The sequence below is a fragment of the Poecilia reticulata genome, linkage group LG1 (assembly GCF_000633615.1).
Source record: "Poecilia reticulata strain Guanapo linkage group LG1, Guppy_female_1.0+MT, whole genome shotgun sequence".
Classification (NCBI taxonomy): Eukaryota; Metazoa; Chordata; class Actinopteri; order Cyprinodontiformes; family Poeciliidae; genus Poecilia; species Poecilia reticulata.
Window position 1 is genome coordinate 5,815,553 of NC_024331.1, and position 14,506 is coordinate 5,830,058.

Genomic DNA, 14,506 nt, shown 5'->3' on the forward strand with positions numbered 1-14,506 from the left:
CACGCACGCACGCACGCACACACACACACACACACACACACACACACACACACACACACACACACACACACAAATACACAGAGTCACTCAGGGTGCCTCTTAGTAAACTGAGACGTCTAATTTGGTTCCATCTGGGTCTGACTGAACGCTGACCAAAAATACAAATGAAAACAGCTAAAGATGACACACAGTATGTTTCAACACCGTCTCTACCAGCAAAGGAACAAAGGAAGCAGCCGTGGTAGGAGCTGTTTGAACTATTCATCGCGGCATCAAAACACAGAGATGAAAACCCAGGATGGCCTTAATGTCCCTCCAAGCCTTAGTCCTCCTGAAAACACACACAGAATGCTGCAACCCTAAAACAGTGTAACAGCGACACCCTGTGGAGGATTTGGGTGTTGAACTTTAATGACTCCTACTTATACTATGGATAAAATAACCATGATTATAATAAAAACAGACATGTTTTTCTTTTTTCACATTAAATGTAACCAGATGTTGGTAACAAGCCAAGTAATCCACACACACAACGACATAAAAACAAACTCATCTTAAAATAAAGTTATGTCTAATAGCTGGAATAATACAGCATAGTTGTTGTTGTTGGCATCTGTCAATATTTAGAAAGTTTTCATGCAGCTATGCGACACATCAAAATGTTATGACTTGTAAAAGCACAGAGAACTTTACAAAATAAAATGACACTATTAGTGTTAAGAGACAGTAATAACTTGTAGAAAGCTTGCAAAAAAAGTGCATAAATTAAACAGAAATGGTCTTTAAGGACAGGCGTTACGCAAGACTCCACTGCTGAAGAAACAAAATTTACTAGAGTATGATTTAAAGATGCTGCTCCAGATTTGGACAAGCCAGTGAAATACTGGGAGATTATAGTCTGGTCACTAGAGAATTAAATCTTTGATTTCACTGCACGTTTGGAGGAAGGATGGTTTTAAATCTACATATGTCCCCAAAAACACTCTGCCAAAAGCGAGGTCTTCAGATGGGAGCAACATTGTTTGGGCTGTCTGTCATATAGCATATTTCCCTGGTAGACTTCACACAATTGAAGAAAAAATGAGTTCTGAAATGTAATGGAACATTCTAAGAATCCAAAAAAATAAATAAATGTGTTGGTTTCCACACAAGACAGTTGTCAAACTGACACAGCCAAGGAGATTCTTCATTGGTTTCAGACAAAAGATGCAAAACTACGACAACGGCCCCGTCAGTCGCTTGATTTGTATGCAGCTGGATTTATAAAAGGAAGTTAAGAACCAGAACGAATAGAAAGAACCCAAAGAACCATCAACATCTGACTACAGTTTGTGTGAAAGTCTGAACAATGCATCTGACTAGTTTCTCCATACAGGAGACGTCTTCAAATGGTGATAAACAAGAAAGAGTGTTCAATACTTATTATCTGTGTAGTATTATTTTTTGCCCATCTCTTCATTTGCGCTCTAATTTGCATTGATTTATGTGTGTAATTCTTGAGCGATTTCACAAAAAATAACTATGGAGAAAAATACTGAAATGCTGAGCGCTTATTTGACCTGGTTTTCCATCACATATAGTCTGAGCTGCAGTGAAATAGTTTCGATTAAAGCCTCTTTTTGTGCTCAAATGGCCTAGTTAAAGTTCAGACCTATAACCAACTGAGATTGATGTAACATAAGCTCTAAAACTGACCAAGTTTGTTCCCTTTTTACAAAGAATGGGCAAAATAAATCAATAAACAAAATAAAATACAAATTAATCAGTGTTATAGCTGAAGTTTGAGTAAAAACAACAAAGTATCACTTTAGGAAGTTTTATATAAAATGCAACCTAAAATTAAAAAATAAATACATAAATAAAACATACCTGGAGTGTTGCTGTGATTTTTTCAGGCTTTGTTTGAGAAATTTAATCTCCCATGGAAACCATTCAGCTGTGCAAAACACCTGGGTGGACKTAGCTCCGCCTCCCATGACAGAGATCTTCTGAAGGCGGAGKTTTAGAAAGAGAGTTTTTAAAGAGACAGAGGCACAATTTCAAGGTGTTACATAATGAAGTAAATGTTTTTTAAGTCACATTTGATATACACAGAATTTTTATAAAACTGAAGGTAGCAGTTACTTGATTGATCTGTAAAATGACACTTATGTGGCTGGAAAACACATAATGCTGCTCCTTTAAGACAACAAAAAAAAAAAAACGCTAATCAGGTTCACTGGTACTGCAACATTAATAAAGTTGTGTGTTTATGAATAGATTCTTATGATCTATTTGCAGTTCAGCTATATCTCCATTAGCCAGCAGACTAGGCAACTAGTGAAAAAACAATGACGCCACTCCTAAAAAAACCTTGGAAGTATTTTTAGAGCGCTTTTAATCAAAGGCCTTTTACAAGAAACACAAAAACAACACGTAACAGGTTCACCGAATACATTATCTGTACAGCAAGAGGTTGCAAAAACATGCTTCGGCACAAACATTTTTTCATGTCATTATCGCCCTCCGCCTTCTTCTCGTCACCATCGGTACAATGTACTCATTTCAAATCATCATAAAACCACAAAAAAAACAAAAAACCTGCAGTCTCAACACATGAAAAAAAAACCCACGACCATTAACAATGGCTCATTCAAACAAATAGCCTTACATTAAAAAKAATTATGCATATTCAAACACGTATTAAAATACAGTACAAATATGAAAAAAAAAAGCTTAAAAAACAATCCGTAATTGAGTATTTTTGATTCATACATTAAAATGAGGATCCTTCAGTTTGTCCTATACATGCTGATCCAGCACTTGGAAATTACAACATGAATTTACAAAAAATTTCAAAGGGGGAAAAAAAAAAAAAAAACGAATTAAGGAGATTATAGAGCCCTATTTGGTTACATAACAGGCCACTAAGTTGAGTTGTGCTACCCCCGTATGAGAAGAAAAGCAACGCTTTCCAGACTAATATCTTAAACATCTACCAACTGCTAGTATCACCACCACCTAAAAGAGAAGAAAGATACAGAACATGAGAAATATTTTGAAAATCATCCCTCCATGCAGAGAGAAAAGCTGTTTTTTTTTTTAGTTCACAGCATGTTTGGAGTTAAATAAAAGATTAAAGGAGACAGACATCTTCATTCGTGGTTAAGGTAGTTAACTTATTTCTTCTCGTATAACGGAATAAATCCAACAGCGGTGTACTGACGGTACAAAACAAASATACCTCTACAAACAAACGACCTCTACGTCTGTGCCTTCAAAATAAAAATAAAAAACAACACATCAGAAACAGTGTGAACTTCTTACAGTAATGAGATCCTTACAGTCACCAAGCTGAAGTCGTGACTATCTAACAGCTGTCCAAAGAGSCAAGCAAGAAGAGTGGGAGCACAGCTATAAGGCAACGCATGCGGAAAAAGCTATAATACACAGAACCGAGTGGAGGACTGGGAAGGTCCGGGAAGAGCAGGAAGCACCAGAGAAGAAGAATCTGAAAGTCCAAAAATATGATCACCGTCAGAGGTTCTTCTGCTTTAAAGAACGAGAAGAGAGCGAGAAACACTTTGAATCATGTGAACGGAAAATTGTTCATCAAAATAAAAAATATTTTGGTTCATTTGGGACAAAAGTGGCAACACAAAGAAGTGAAATGAATAAGTTTGAGTGAAATGAATGTTTGACGCTCAAACTCTTTCCACTTAATTACCTAAATAAATATTTAAAGTTAAATAGCCAGCTACACTTTCTCCTTCATTCAGACAATTATTGATGGTAGATATATCAGCAAGAGCATCGGTATCGGCCGATATTAATCATTTTTCATTATTTCGGTGTCGGTCCAATATTAACAACCATTACTTATTTCCTCGTTTGTTGAGGGAGAGGAGTTTGGTCATGCAGTATTTGTTTGGTCATGTRAGATTTTCTCCAGGTGTCGAAACTGATGAAATATATATGATACCAATATATGTYGTTCATCGGCCACAACAGCAATGCTAATATCGAATGTCGATATCGGCTCAAATTTTCATATTGATACATCCTCAGAGAAAAGTTACTCAAAGGTTGTTGCTAGGAAACCAAAGAGTGAGTGAGTTAGTCGGTGCCACGAAAATTGCTAAGCTGGCCTTGAAATGTTGAGCAGCTAAAATCTTTGCTCTGCCTACATTACCCAGAATGCTGTGCCATTCTGGATCAGTTYAGTGAAATTATGTATGATGCATTATCTATTCATTATGATCACATGTATGTCGTAATATATATTATTTGTAATGGAAACGCAGCTACTATTATGAAACATGGGAAGACGGGTAAAGCTAAATACAGGGCGGTTCTGAAGGAAAACCAGCTACTGGCTAGGAAACATGGACAACAAGCCCAAATGTTCAGCCAAAACTACAACTGGATAGTTTAGGAAAGAAAATGCACAAGTTTTAAACAATACCCAACAGAGAATCCRAGACAAAACCTACAAAACAATGTGCAGAATCAGGCTGAGCCTGAAAGAAATAGATGCTGACTCAGGGGAGGGCGAGTACTAAACCCTGCTTCTTTTACCCCCCACATCACATTTATGTCATACTTTGTTTTAGTGTATTCCAAACACATTAAGTTTGTGGTCTTAAAGGCAGAAAATGTGGAAAAACCTAACGGCCACCTCTAATGTTCCACAGATGTGAAACATCGGGCCATAAAAATCACAGAATCAGAAACAGTGGTTGGTTTGTTGAGCTGGTTGCTTCTGGACCTTCGAGACCTTCGTGGGTTGAGAGGCTAGGAGCGAATGAAGCAGCTGAAGAAGGAAGCTGTGAAGGTTTGGGAGAAACTGAAGCAAGAAGTACGAATTTTTACAAATTCAAAAGTTGGTTTTGCATTTAAACACGTTCCTACTCTGCGTTTGTACGCATGTGTGTAAAACAGAAGAGGGGGGGATAGAAAGGCCTTGAGAGGCRGATCGACTTCACTGAACGTGTTTTTCGATGCAGTCAAGTGCATTGCATTCACCTCGCTGTACTGACGCASTCTTCAGAGTCTAAGTGCAAAAAACACATCTCTTCATTAAAACATTGGCTGGCTGACCCCCCGTCCGATCACGTCGGGCGGGGTCAAAAGCTTGACCAAACACCCCCTCGTGTCGCCGATGGCGACCTACATGGGAACGGAGAGTCCACGTTGGTAATGGGCAAACTCCTTTCACTTCCAGCAAATGTGCTTGATGAGAGCAGATGGGTGAGGGACGCRCTGTTAGGACAACTGGTATTTGCGACAAACAAGCAGCCCCCATCTCCCCAGCATGTGTGTATCAAGTGAAAGAAAACAAATTCTGTTTTCTAGCATGTGTGTGGCGCCAGATGGATGTAATATGGCAATCTAAATGACAAGAAGTCATACAAGCTGCCTCTTTTTTYYTTTTTTTTTGTGAAAAAATATGTTTTCTTGAACTATTTTATGGCTGGGTGTTATTTAGTTACATTATATTTGGGGTTTTCCCCCAGTGTATTATAAGCCTGGCGGGCCACCAGGYTTTACTTGCCCCCACCACCAGGGTAAGCGCTGCTCGTTTATCTTAAAAGGAGTTTTTTTATTAACGCGCCAATAGCATTGATAACAAAGATGAGTTTATAGTTAAAGGGACAGTATTATGTGTTTCCAGGCTCACAGTGCCATATTATAGCACAATCAAGTAGCTATGYTAACTATTTGTTMAAAGAAATTATATATATCAAATATGACTTAAAAAWTTTTACTTTGTAATTTAGCACCTTGAAATTAGGCCTCTGTCGCTTTAAAAACTCCTTCAGGAAGCCATTACAACATTGTTCCTCTATTAACCCTTTAACAACATTTTTACCAGTGTTACACTGAGAAGTAGCTCCTATAAAGAGCTCAGCAGATGTGCAGTTACACCAGGTGTTTGCTAACTGCTGACTGGCTAGTCTKAAGGAGCTGAGTGATAGAGACAGAAGCTTGGAAACTGCAGCTCAAAGGAGTTGCGTCTCGAAGGCAGAGCTAGGTTCACCCAGCCCTTTTAACAATTGAATGGTTACCATGGAGATCAAGGGATATCTCATACGTGCATGAAAGAATCAAGGCAACATCCAGGTATGTTTTTGATGAGGGAATATTATAACATGATGTAAAGCTCAAAAAAGTAGATTTTACATAAAACTGCCCCTTTAAAGCACTGAACTGGGTGCAAGGCCGAGATGGTGGACCAATCATCCTCGCACACTCTGGTGGTGCACCTCTGTATTTTTGTAACCGGCTAATTTTCCCTCAGAATTGTCTATTTGGAAGGTGTTCTCGCAGARCAGCTTCRCCTGTATATGATCCCTCTATGAAGGCTGTCTTTCCAGTGAGTACCGCACCAAAGTATACATTAAGTGCAAAAGACTCAAAGCTTGCTCGGCTCGCTCGACGCAACTCTCTAAAAGCGCAACTATAAAGGCTTAGTCTTGCTGTAAGAGGTTTGTGCTGAGGGAGCAGAGAGACTGATGTGAGAGCATATTTGTTTCCAGTCAACTTCGTTAAYAAAAAAACATGGTGGGCCGCTGGTGGACTGCCCTAGAGCACTGACCACTGGGTTCAGCAAGTTCTCTGGGGGAAACCCTGAATTTCATTGAGTATCTAACCAATGATGGCAAACCCTCTGTAGAGTGGGTAGAACAGGGCTGAAGTGGCAACACTGGCATGATATACTTTATATATATATATAGTTTTCTATCCCAAATGGCATCACAGTTTGTATTATTGGATCTCTTATGGCTTCAGGACGGAGGAGTCCTCGGACGCTGCGGCGGGAGGAGGCGTGGAGGCGTTTTCGATGCTAGCAGAAGGCGAGGCAGGCCCTGACGCCGGAGAGGGAAAYTCTTTTATGGTGACGGTCACGAGGTTGGTGGTTACATCGGTGACCACCACGTCCTTGCAGCTTGGTGCCATTTCCGGGTGCCAGTCGGGGTCTCCCTCGGCGGGGACCCTTTTGGGTTCAAGGGGGGACGAGGACTGTTCCGGAGCCACAGAGGAAACCGTGGAGGGACCTTTGTGCTGGCAGGGAMTTCTGGCTCCCTCAGAGGCGGCTTYGGAGCAGTCCAWGGCATCTTCGTCTTGATCTTCCAAAGATGGAGACGGAGAGGGGGGGACTGGGGTTTTSTTTGCTTCTGAACATGAGGCATTTTGGGTTTCTGGAGATTTACTGGATTTTGACTCCTTGGAGGCTTCTGCGGCAGGCTGAGGGCGTTTAGCTGTGACTTTGCTGGAGGTGGAGGAAGAAGAAGAGGAAGGAGGCCGTGCCTGGCGCTGTGAAGAGCTGCTGTTGATGTCCCTGGGTCCCGTAGTCGAGCTGGACCCCGTTTGGGAGTGAAAGGACATGGGCCCGCCACACTGCAGCCCGAAAGGCTTCCCATACATGGGGAAGCCCAGCATCTTTAAAGGAGGCTGGAAAGGTCTGTAAGGGGCCTCCCCCTTCCTGCCGATAATGCGATTGCGAGACGGGATGTTTTGGCGACCCGTCTGCACATTCCTGGACCCCGCCGTGCCGCCGCCCCTRCCTGGYTTGTCGATCACCTTCAGRTTAAGGATTATCCGCCCTCTCTTGACTTCTCTGGGTTTGACCCGGCGGTTCAGGATGCGGACTGTCTCGGAGAAAGGGGAGACGTGCATGCGGGACTGGAAGCCACTCGAGCTGGAAAAGGCGGGCCCTCTGGGGTCTGTGCGAGGCAGGGGCCGCCTGGACATCCGGTGGCAACGGTGAATGTCTTTCTTCAACTTATGGGTGGCGGCGAGAGAGTTGAGTTTGGGGGAAGGTGCTGGTGCCGATGACGAGGAGGAGAATGGTAAAGCATTAGGAGCAGCAGAGGAGGAGGAAGATGAGGAAGAGGAAGATGCTCGACTGGAAGTGGTTGAGGAGGACCGAGGCATGCTCTGCCGGCTGCTGGAGGCGCGACTGGTGGGCTCTGCTTTCTGACCGCGACCCTGAGGAAGACGATGAAGTTAGAAATCTTATAAAATTAAAAGAACAAGAGCTATTTAGCTGTATAAGATGGGCTGCAATTTTTTAGTTAGTACATGTGGCAATATTGAGCTATGTAGAAATATACTATATTAATAAATATCATGTAGGAAATTCATTAGAATCAAAAGATTTTAGTAAACAGATGACCAGGGATTCACGACCACAACTGCCTGCTAACAGCTGAAATCCGAAAATACTTGAGACTCCCCCCAAAAATGCATATTTTAATACTTCAAACACCAAATATACCTTAATATGCATTAACAACCACAGTGGAAACTGTTTTAGTACCATCTATGGTTTTTCCGTTCTTGGAGCTACAGCCAATCAATGGCAAGGAAAATGAATGGAGCTCCTGGATTGGCTGCTTTGCAAACACCAGCCAATAGCGTGACAAGTAGCATTGTGTCTAAATATTTCAGTTTTTCCAGCTGCATTTTTTTTTGTGGTTTATGAATGTGAGGAAACAGAACTGCTGTGTAAACAATTTTCATCCAATTCAAAATAAAAGTATGAAATTAAGCATCTAAATACGTGAGAAATTTTTAACAACTGACAACCAAAACGTTAACACAGATTTTAAAGTTCAATTAACTGAAAGTTTACAAAAAAGCCAAGTAAATTAGTGCTTCAAAATAAATCTAGAGAAAATCAATTCAGGGGAAGCTAAATGTGCTAACAGTTTTAAAGCTAGCAAAAATGCGAAAGGGCTAAAAAAAATKTAGCTCCTCTATTATAGCAGAAGTGTGCCCAGCACTGTTTGTATCTCGTTAATTATATTCTTAAGACATCAGAAAATCCACCTCGGATCAAAACACTTTAGAAAAACATCATGATATCAAAGATAATAATATTGATTACAAAAAATACCAAATATCTATGAGTTTTTTTGAGAAAAAATATGTTTAATTAGCTTTGACTGAGCTGACGGTGGTGTGGAGAAATGAAGCAGCTAAGTGGGTCAAAGTTCCCGTCTGAGGAAGGCAGGCCTTGCTACCTAAACATAAACATGACACGGGACGTGTGTAATATCTGGCTTTTGCACCTTTCTGACAGCCCTGTTAATTCTCAGGCTGATTTCTAAAAAAATAAAAAATGGCTGAGTGAAAAAGAAAGTAGGTCAACTCAAATGCCAGCTCCACCTTGTTTTCATCTCATTTAGTAATGACAGAACACGCTCTGATGCGAGAATCGAAAATAGACTTCAAAAGAACTCGATGGCCTGCTTGTAGACGCCACGCTCCAGTTTCCTGCAAGGGGCTGAAAAAAGGTAAAACTTGGATATTTTATTGTGTTTTACAKTTGAGAGGGAGCTTTCTAATCGTATAAACCTAAATAATGGACATTTCTATTCATAAACATGAGCTGCAAAAAAGCAAAAAGTATTAGTCACACCTTTGCCGCAAAGTTTTTGGGTTTCGGCCCACGTTTTTTGGGCCCGTGGATTTCCCTCTCCCGTTCCCTACAAAAAAAAAGAAAAAAAAAGAGAAAAATTAGTTAGAACTGAAAGAGGAGCAGACAGATAGAGCACCAGAAGTCACATTTTAATTGGGCCTTGTTCTCATCCTCCCTTCTCTGTTCTTGTGTCCATTTCTGTTTCCATTTGATGYGTCAGTTTTAGCTCTGACTGCTTGGGTTTCCTGTAAACATCTCTGAGAGCAGTATGGGCCTTTCAAGTGGCTCGGAAGGACACACAAATAGAAAGTTTCCTCAGATAAACTTTTCAGAAKCAGTGATGAAGAACAGAAAAGGCGAAACAGAAAAAGGCAAACACCAGTTTGAAGTACACGAATGAAAATTAAAATCGACTTTAATGTCTTTGCGGAAGACGCAGCGGTTTTGTGAGTGACTAAGTAACGGTAACGGATTATCTGGCATGTTTCTCACTACGCCCACATGATGTCTACAAGAACAGTCTGGGGATGCATCACCCTGTTCCGTTTCACCAAGTGTTCAAGCGAGAAGGCAAAGGCGAGTCTTCTCAGCAAGAATGTACGATCTGACRCTTGTGTGTTTAGTTGGAACACCTTCTGATATCGAGGACTGGGAATGTCCCAAAAAGCTCCTTTCATCTTTGGAAACAGAGATTAAACCCTGTTTTCCCCCTATGTCCAGCTAAATTGAGATAATTAGTCAGAGAAGCAGGTGACTCTTTTTCTTCYGACAGGAAAKCTGGTCAGTGTTGATSAGATGATGGAAGGAGCTAAAAATATGGYAATCCTGGGAGGAAAAACTACCAAGCAGCTTCAAAACACTTGAGACTGAGGTGGTTAAAGACCTTCTGACAGGAAGATGACCCCAAACATAGAACTAGAGCTMCAACAGAGGCTTGATGCCTCATGTGAGTGGCGCGACACGAGTCATGACACGAGTCATGTGATTGGGTACGTCGCTTTGTCTCTCCATTACAACCAACCTGTCCCACACGGGGCCCCTTCAGCTGTAAGTCAGTAGCAAAGGTAGGGTTAAGGTGGAGCTACTGCCATCACACAACCACTCAAACCAGATGTCCACCACATGTACTGCAAAAGTAAATGGGCAGAAGTCGTGGTGTGTAGAGGTTACTGATTACACTACTTTGTTTTGGTATGTAACATAAAATCCCACTGAAACATAATGTTTGAGGCTGTAGCAAGGCARAACGTGGAAAGSTGGGGGACTTTATCCATCTTCCATGTCCTTGTGATGACAAGAGTGCGATTTTCTCTGCTTCCATCCGTTGGCACGGCAACGTTGGAGCTCCAATAATGTTATCATAACAACATGATAAACAGGAGAACGCTGTACGATTTAAATAAACATAACTAACTCTGCAGACTCTCATCACAGCGCAGTGATCAAACTGCAGTGGCTTCAGTAAGCTGGAGACAAGCTCYGCTCTGCAGAAGCAAAAGTCAGCACAGAGGTCGTTTCTGCCCACTGCGATAACCTTTGACAGAGTCTCTTTGAAAAGCAGGATGAACTAATCTTTTTCGTTTTAATGCATTTATTGACCTTTACGTAATGCTAATGTGAAAATCAAAAGTTATGTTACTTTGTTATTGTTCATTTCACTTTGCTTCTCTTTGGGAAACTTTTGTGTGAAACAAATATGAGGAACATGGACACTGGATACAAGACTTAAAACATATAAGTTAATGTAGTGCATGGATTTTATTCCATATAAAATAGACGATTGGACAATATACATAAAAAATTATCAACAGCCTTATTAATATGTAATATCATAGCTTTTGTTTTAGCTTTACTCTTTGTTGAATTCCCCTTGTTCATTTCATTAAAAAAAATCTGAGTACGTTGTTTACATAAGTTGCTTAAAATCACATTTATGCTACAGAGAAGAATGCATCCACTAATAAAGGAAGAGCATCCCTTCGTTTTATTTTTTAATAAGTTTTCATTACATCTACATCTCTTATACAAGAATGACCCCAGCTTCCACTTTAATYCAACATTTTGTTTCCCCTAATTTTGGAGCTAATCTTATTTTGCACTTACAAAATTAACAGAAGAAGTCATATGTGGAAAAAGTGAAAAGACTGTTTAAAAAACACAGAAATTAAGGAACTGGATTTACTCACTTTTGTTCGAAACCCAGAATGAGCCTGTCGTCCAGGATATTCTCTTCTGGCTCCCAGGTGCTGTGCCTAAGCAGCAAAGAAATAAAAAAAACCATGAGATCATGCAGATGACCAGAAATGSATTTAGCTCATTAGCAGCAGCACAGCAGAACGTGAGAGGATGCCAGATCTGAAGCACTTGGAATAAAACACTCACTTCATTGCCCATCCCTTCCATTTCACCAGATATTCAAGTCTTCCCTGTAAGAGAAAATCACATGGATTATTTTTGAAAAAAGAAAACAGTGACAAWTTTTTTTTWAAACYTTTAAAGYTGACTTGGGAATCCTCTGCAAAAATATWTGTATCCACATATGTTACTGACTGCACATKTTCCATTACCTGTCACTTGTGGGTTTTAAAAGAACAAAACACTTTAAWCCTTCTTCATCAGAGAATCTTTGCATTTTTATTGAATGGAATCTCTCCATTTAGAGAAAAATAACATTCAGTCCTGATTCTTTGTAAAATCAGTGTTGTTTGTTGCATTGTCATAACAAAATCCAGCTAAAACAAGTCTGTTCAATTTTTAAAAATTATCTTTATATAAAAAAAATACTGCTCAGTTCCACATAACTTTAGCCAAAGTTAATATTAACCCCCATAAAGGGTCTTTAGACCCACATGTGTCTCTAGATCTGCCGGTTGCAGCAGACCCCCCTGCTCTTGAAGAAAGCTATGCATTAAAGTCAAACTTCTGTTTGTTTTTTTGTTTGTTTGCATTTCTAAATTCTGGTCTGTTTTTAGATGTTCATGCCTAGAACATATTCTCCACATTCAATGTACACAAAGCAAAAAGCATTTCTCGTCTGAAACTTACAACTGCAGCCCAACTACTACACCACTCCGACGTTGGTCCACCATAATCTGTATAGCATCTTCCAGAATATACTGCCCACATGAAAACTTCTAGAAGTCCTTCCTTCATCAACCATGCATGATAAAATCCCTCCTAATGAAGTTTCGGTATTAAAAGACCAACATTTTAGCACGAGCTGCTTTTAAAGTTCCGTTTGAGACATCCTTTAACGTGATTCTTGAAGCACTAAAGGWTTTAAAACTGCATACTTTGACTCTATAGCTTTAGCCGCAATTAGCTGGCATGAAAAAAAAATCATGCCCTCCTCTCTGCTTAGCACAGCCCACATCGGCTGTGCTCGGATGTGTTGCTCCTTTGCAGCTAGCCTCTTCTTTGTGTCGCTTTTTCTSTTATTACTCTGCCCATTGTCTCAGTATAAAAGCAACGGCTTGGGACGAGCGTTAGCTTTAAGCTAGCGACGGCTATCAAACTATTGGTATCCGTCAACCACAAGGCCTCCATAGCGTTGCATATAAGAAGGCAGACTCAGTCACAGCYTATAGACGGGACCGCGCGCCGTCACTAACATCTGCAGCGGCGCGACGCTTACCTTACGGACGCGGCGTTTCAGTATGGCTTCCGCCGCAAAAATGCGATCTCCCGTCGCAGAGAGTTCCATGCTTGCTCGGCCCAACTAAGCTGCCTGGTGTCGGTTTGTTTCTGTAAAGTCGGTGAGCTCCGCTGTGTCTGCTGTAGTATAAGACCAACTGCGAGGGGAACACATAGACACGCGCGCGCACCAGCACGCGCATTGTCAGTGTGTGTGTGTGTGTGTGTGTGTGTGTGTGTGTGTGTGTGTGTGTGTGTGTGTGTGTGTGTGTGTGTGTGTGTGTGTGTGTGTGTGTGTGTGTGTGTGTGTGTGTGTGTGTTGAGCAGAAACAGCAGCGGTGCCGCGGCCAACCCAAGTCACATGTCCGGGGTCATCCTTGGTCGCCACGGCAACTGACCCGCACAGACCTTGAGGATGCGAAGAACCGCGAGCGGCTCGGAGCGGTAAATCACGCTGCTGTAACGTCACACTTTACGTTTAGGGATCAATACTTTCTCTATTGAAAGAACAGTGTTACCTTCAGAACGGCTTCACAACGTATGTTAGTCTTTCCAGCTGATTTTATGATCTGTTTTTGTAAAAAAATAAAAATAAAAAAAACACCCAACAAATAAATCATAAATAGCCCTGGCTGGGCGTCAGTTGCAGATAATAGTTTTTCATGCAAGATTAAACACATTTTTAACTTTCACACAGCATGTTTCAGCAACACGCAACGTAACATCATTGTACTGTTGTCTCTGTTGGGGTAATTTGCTTCGCAGTCTGGTGAAGAATATGAATAATCACTCTACAACAGTTCAAACAGAAATAGGAAAAGAAAAACAGTACAAATATCTGTTAAAATGATCAGATTAAAGTGACAAAGCAATCATACCTAATCACATCTTAGATTTAACTGAATAACCAGGACCAGATTTTTTTTACTCATATGGTCAGACGGGCTGTTTTCTTATGCTTTTCTAATGTAAATACAGCAACCTTTAACTTTCCATTTCTTCAGCAGCAAATGGAAAGTTGTGCACAGTTGATGGGAAGACGGATGATGGATAAACTGAGGGCAAATTTGCAAGAAACTTTGTAAAAAAAAGTCCAAAAATTTGACATTGAGTCTGGTTTTCACTTTGTGACAGAACATGGACAATAAACGTAGATGCAGAACAATGTAAGGATTTATATATATATGTATATATATATATATATAAATGCTGATTAATTTCCCACTTTAAGTTTCAAGTGAAAATCACGTGGCAAGACCTGATTTCTGTCCAGTCTGATAGAGTTTGAGCTGCTTTGCAGGAACTGATAAAAAAAAAAGTCTGATATGCAAAAGACTTGCAGTTACAGTAAAGAGATTCAACAGTGCTTAAAATRCTAGCCAACATTGTGTTTGTATTTCTCCCTCTTCACAAATCACTCAGAAACAATAACAATAAAATCCATTGAAGTTCAACAGGTGTGTGTAT

The 14,506-nt window shown here is 40.6% G+C and overlaps 1 protein-coding gene across 2 annotated transcripts; it reads right to left on the bottom strand.

Annotated features, from left to right (window-relative positions):
- Nucleotides 1–2,349: 2,349 nt before the first annotated feature.
- Nucleotides 2,350–14,455, bottom strand: cbx6a (chromobox homolog 6a). 2 transcript variants are annotated; one of them, XM_017305543.1, is made up of 5 exons: nucleotides 13,041–14,455; nucleotides 11,789–11,832; nucleotides 11,593–11,658; nucleotides 9,407–9,473; nucleotides 2,350–7,971 (listed from the first exon to the last, which is right to left on the bottom strand). In XM_017305543.1, exons 1-5 carry the CDS (start codon nucleotides 13,107–13,109, stop codon nucleotides 6,760–6,762), a joined length of 1,458 nt encoding a protein of 485 aa, XP_017161032.1. In that variant the 5' UTR covers nucleotides 13,110–14,455; the 3' UTR covers nucleotides 2,350–6,759. The 2 variants fall into 2 exon arrangements, with proteins under 2 accessions (XP_017161032.1, XP_017161030.1); XM_017305541.1 differs by lacking the exon at nucleotides 13,041–14,455 and adding an exon at nucleotides 12,452–13,020.
- Between the last annotated feature and the right edge of the window lie 51 nt (nucleotides 14,456–14,506).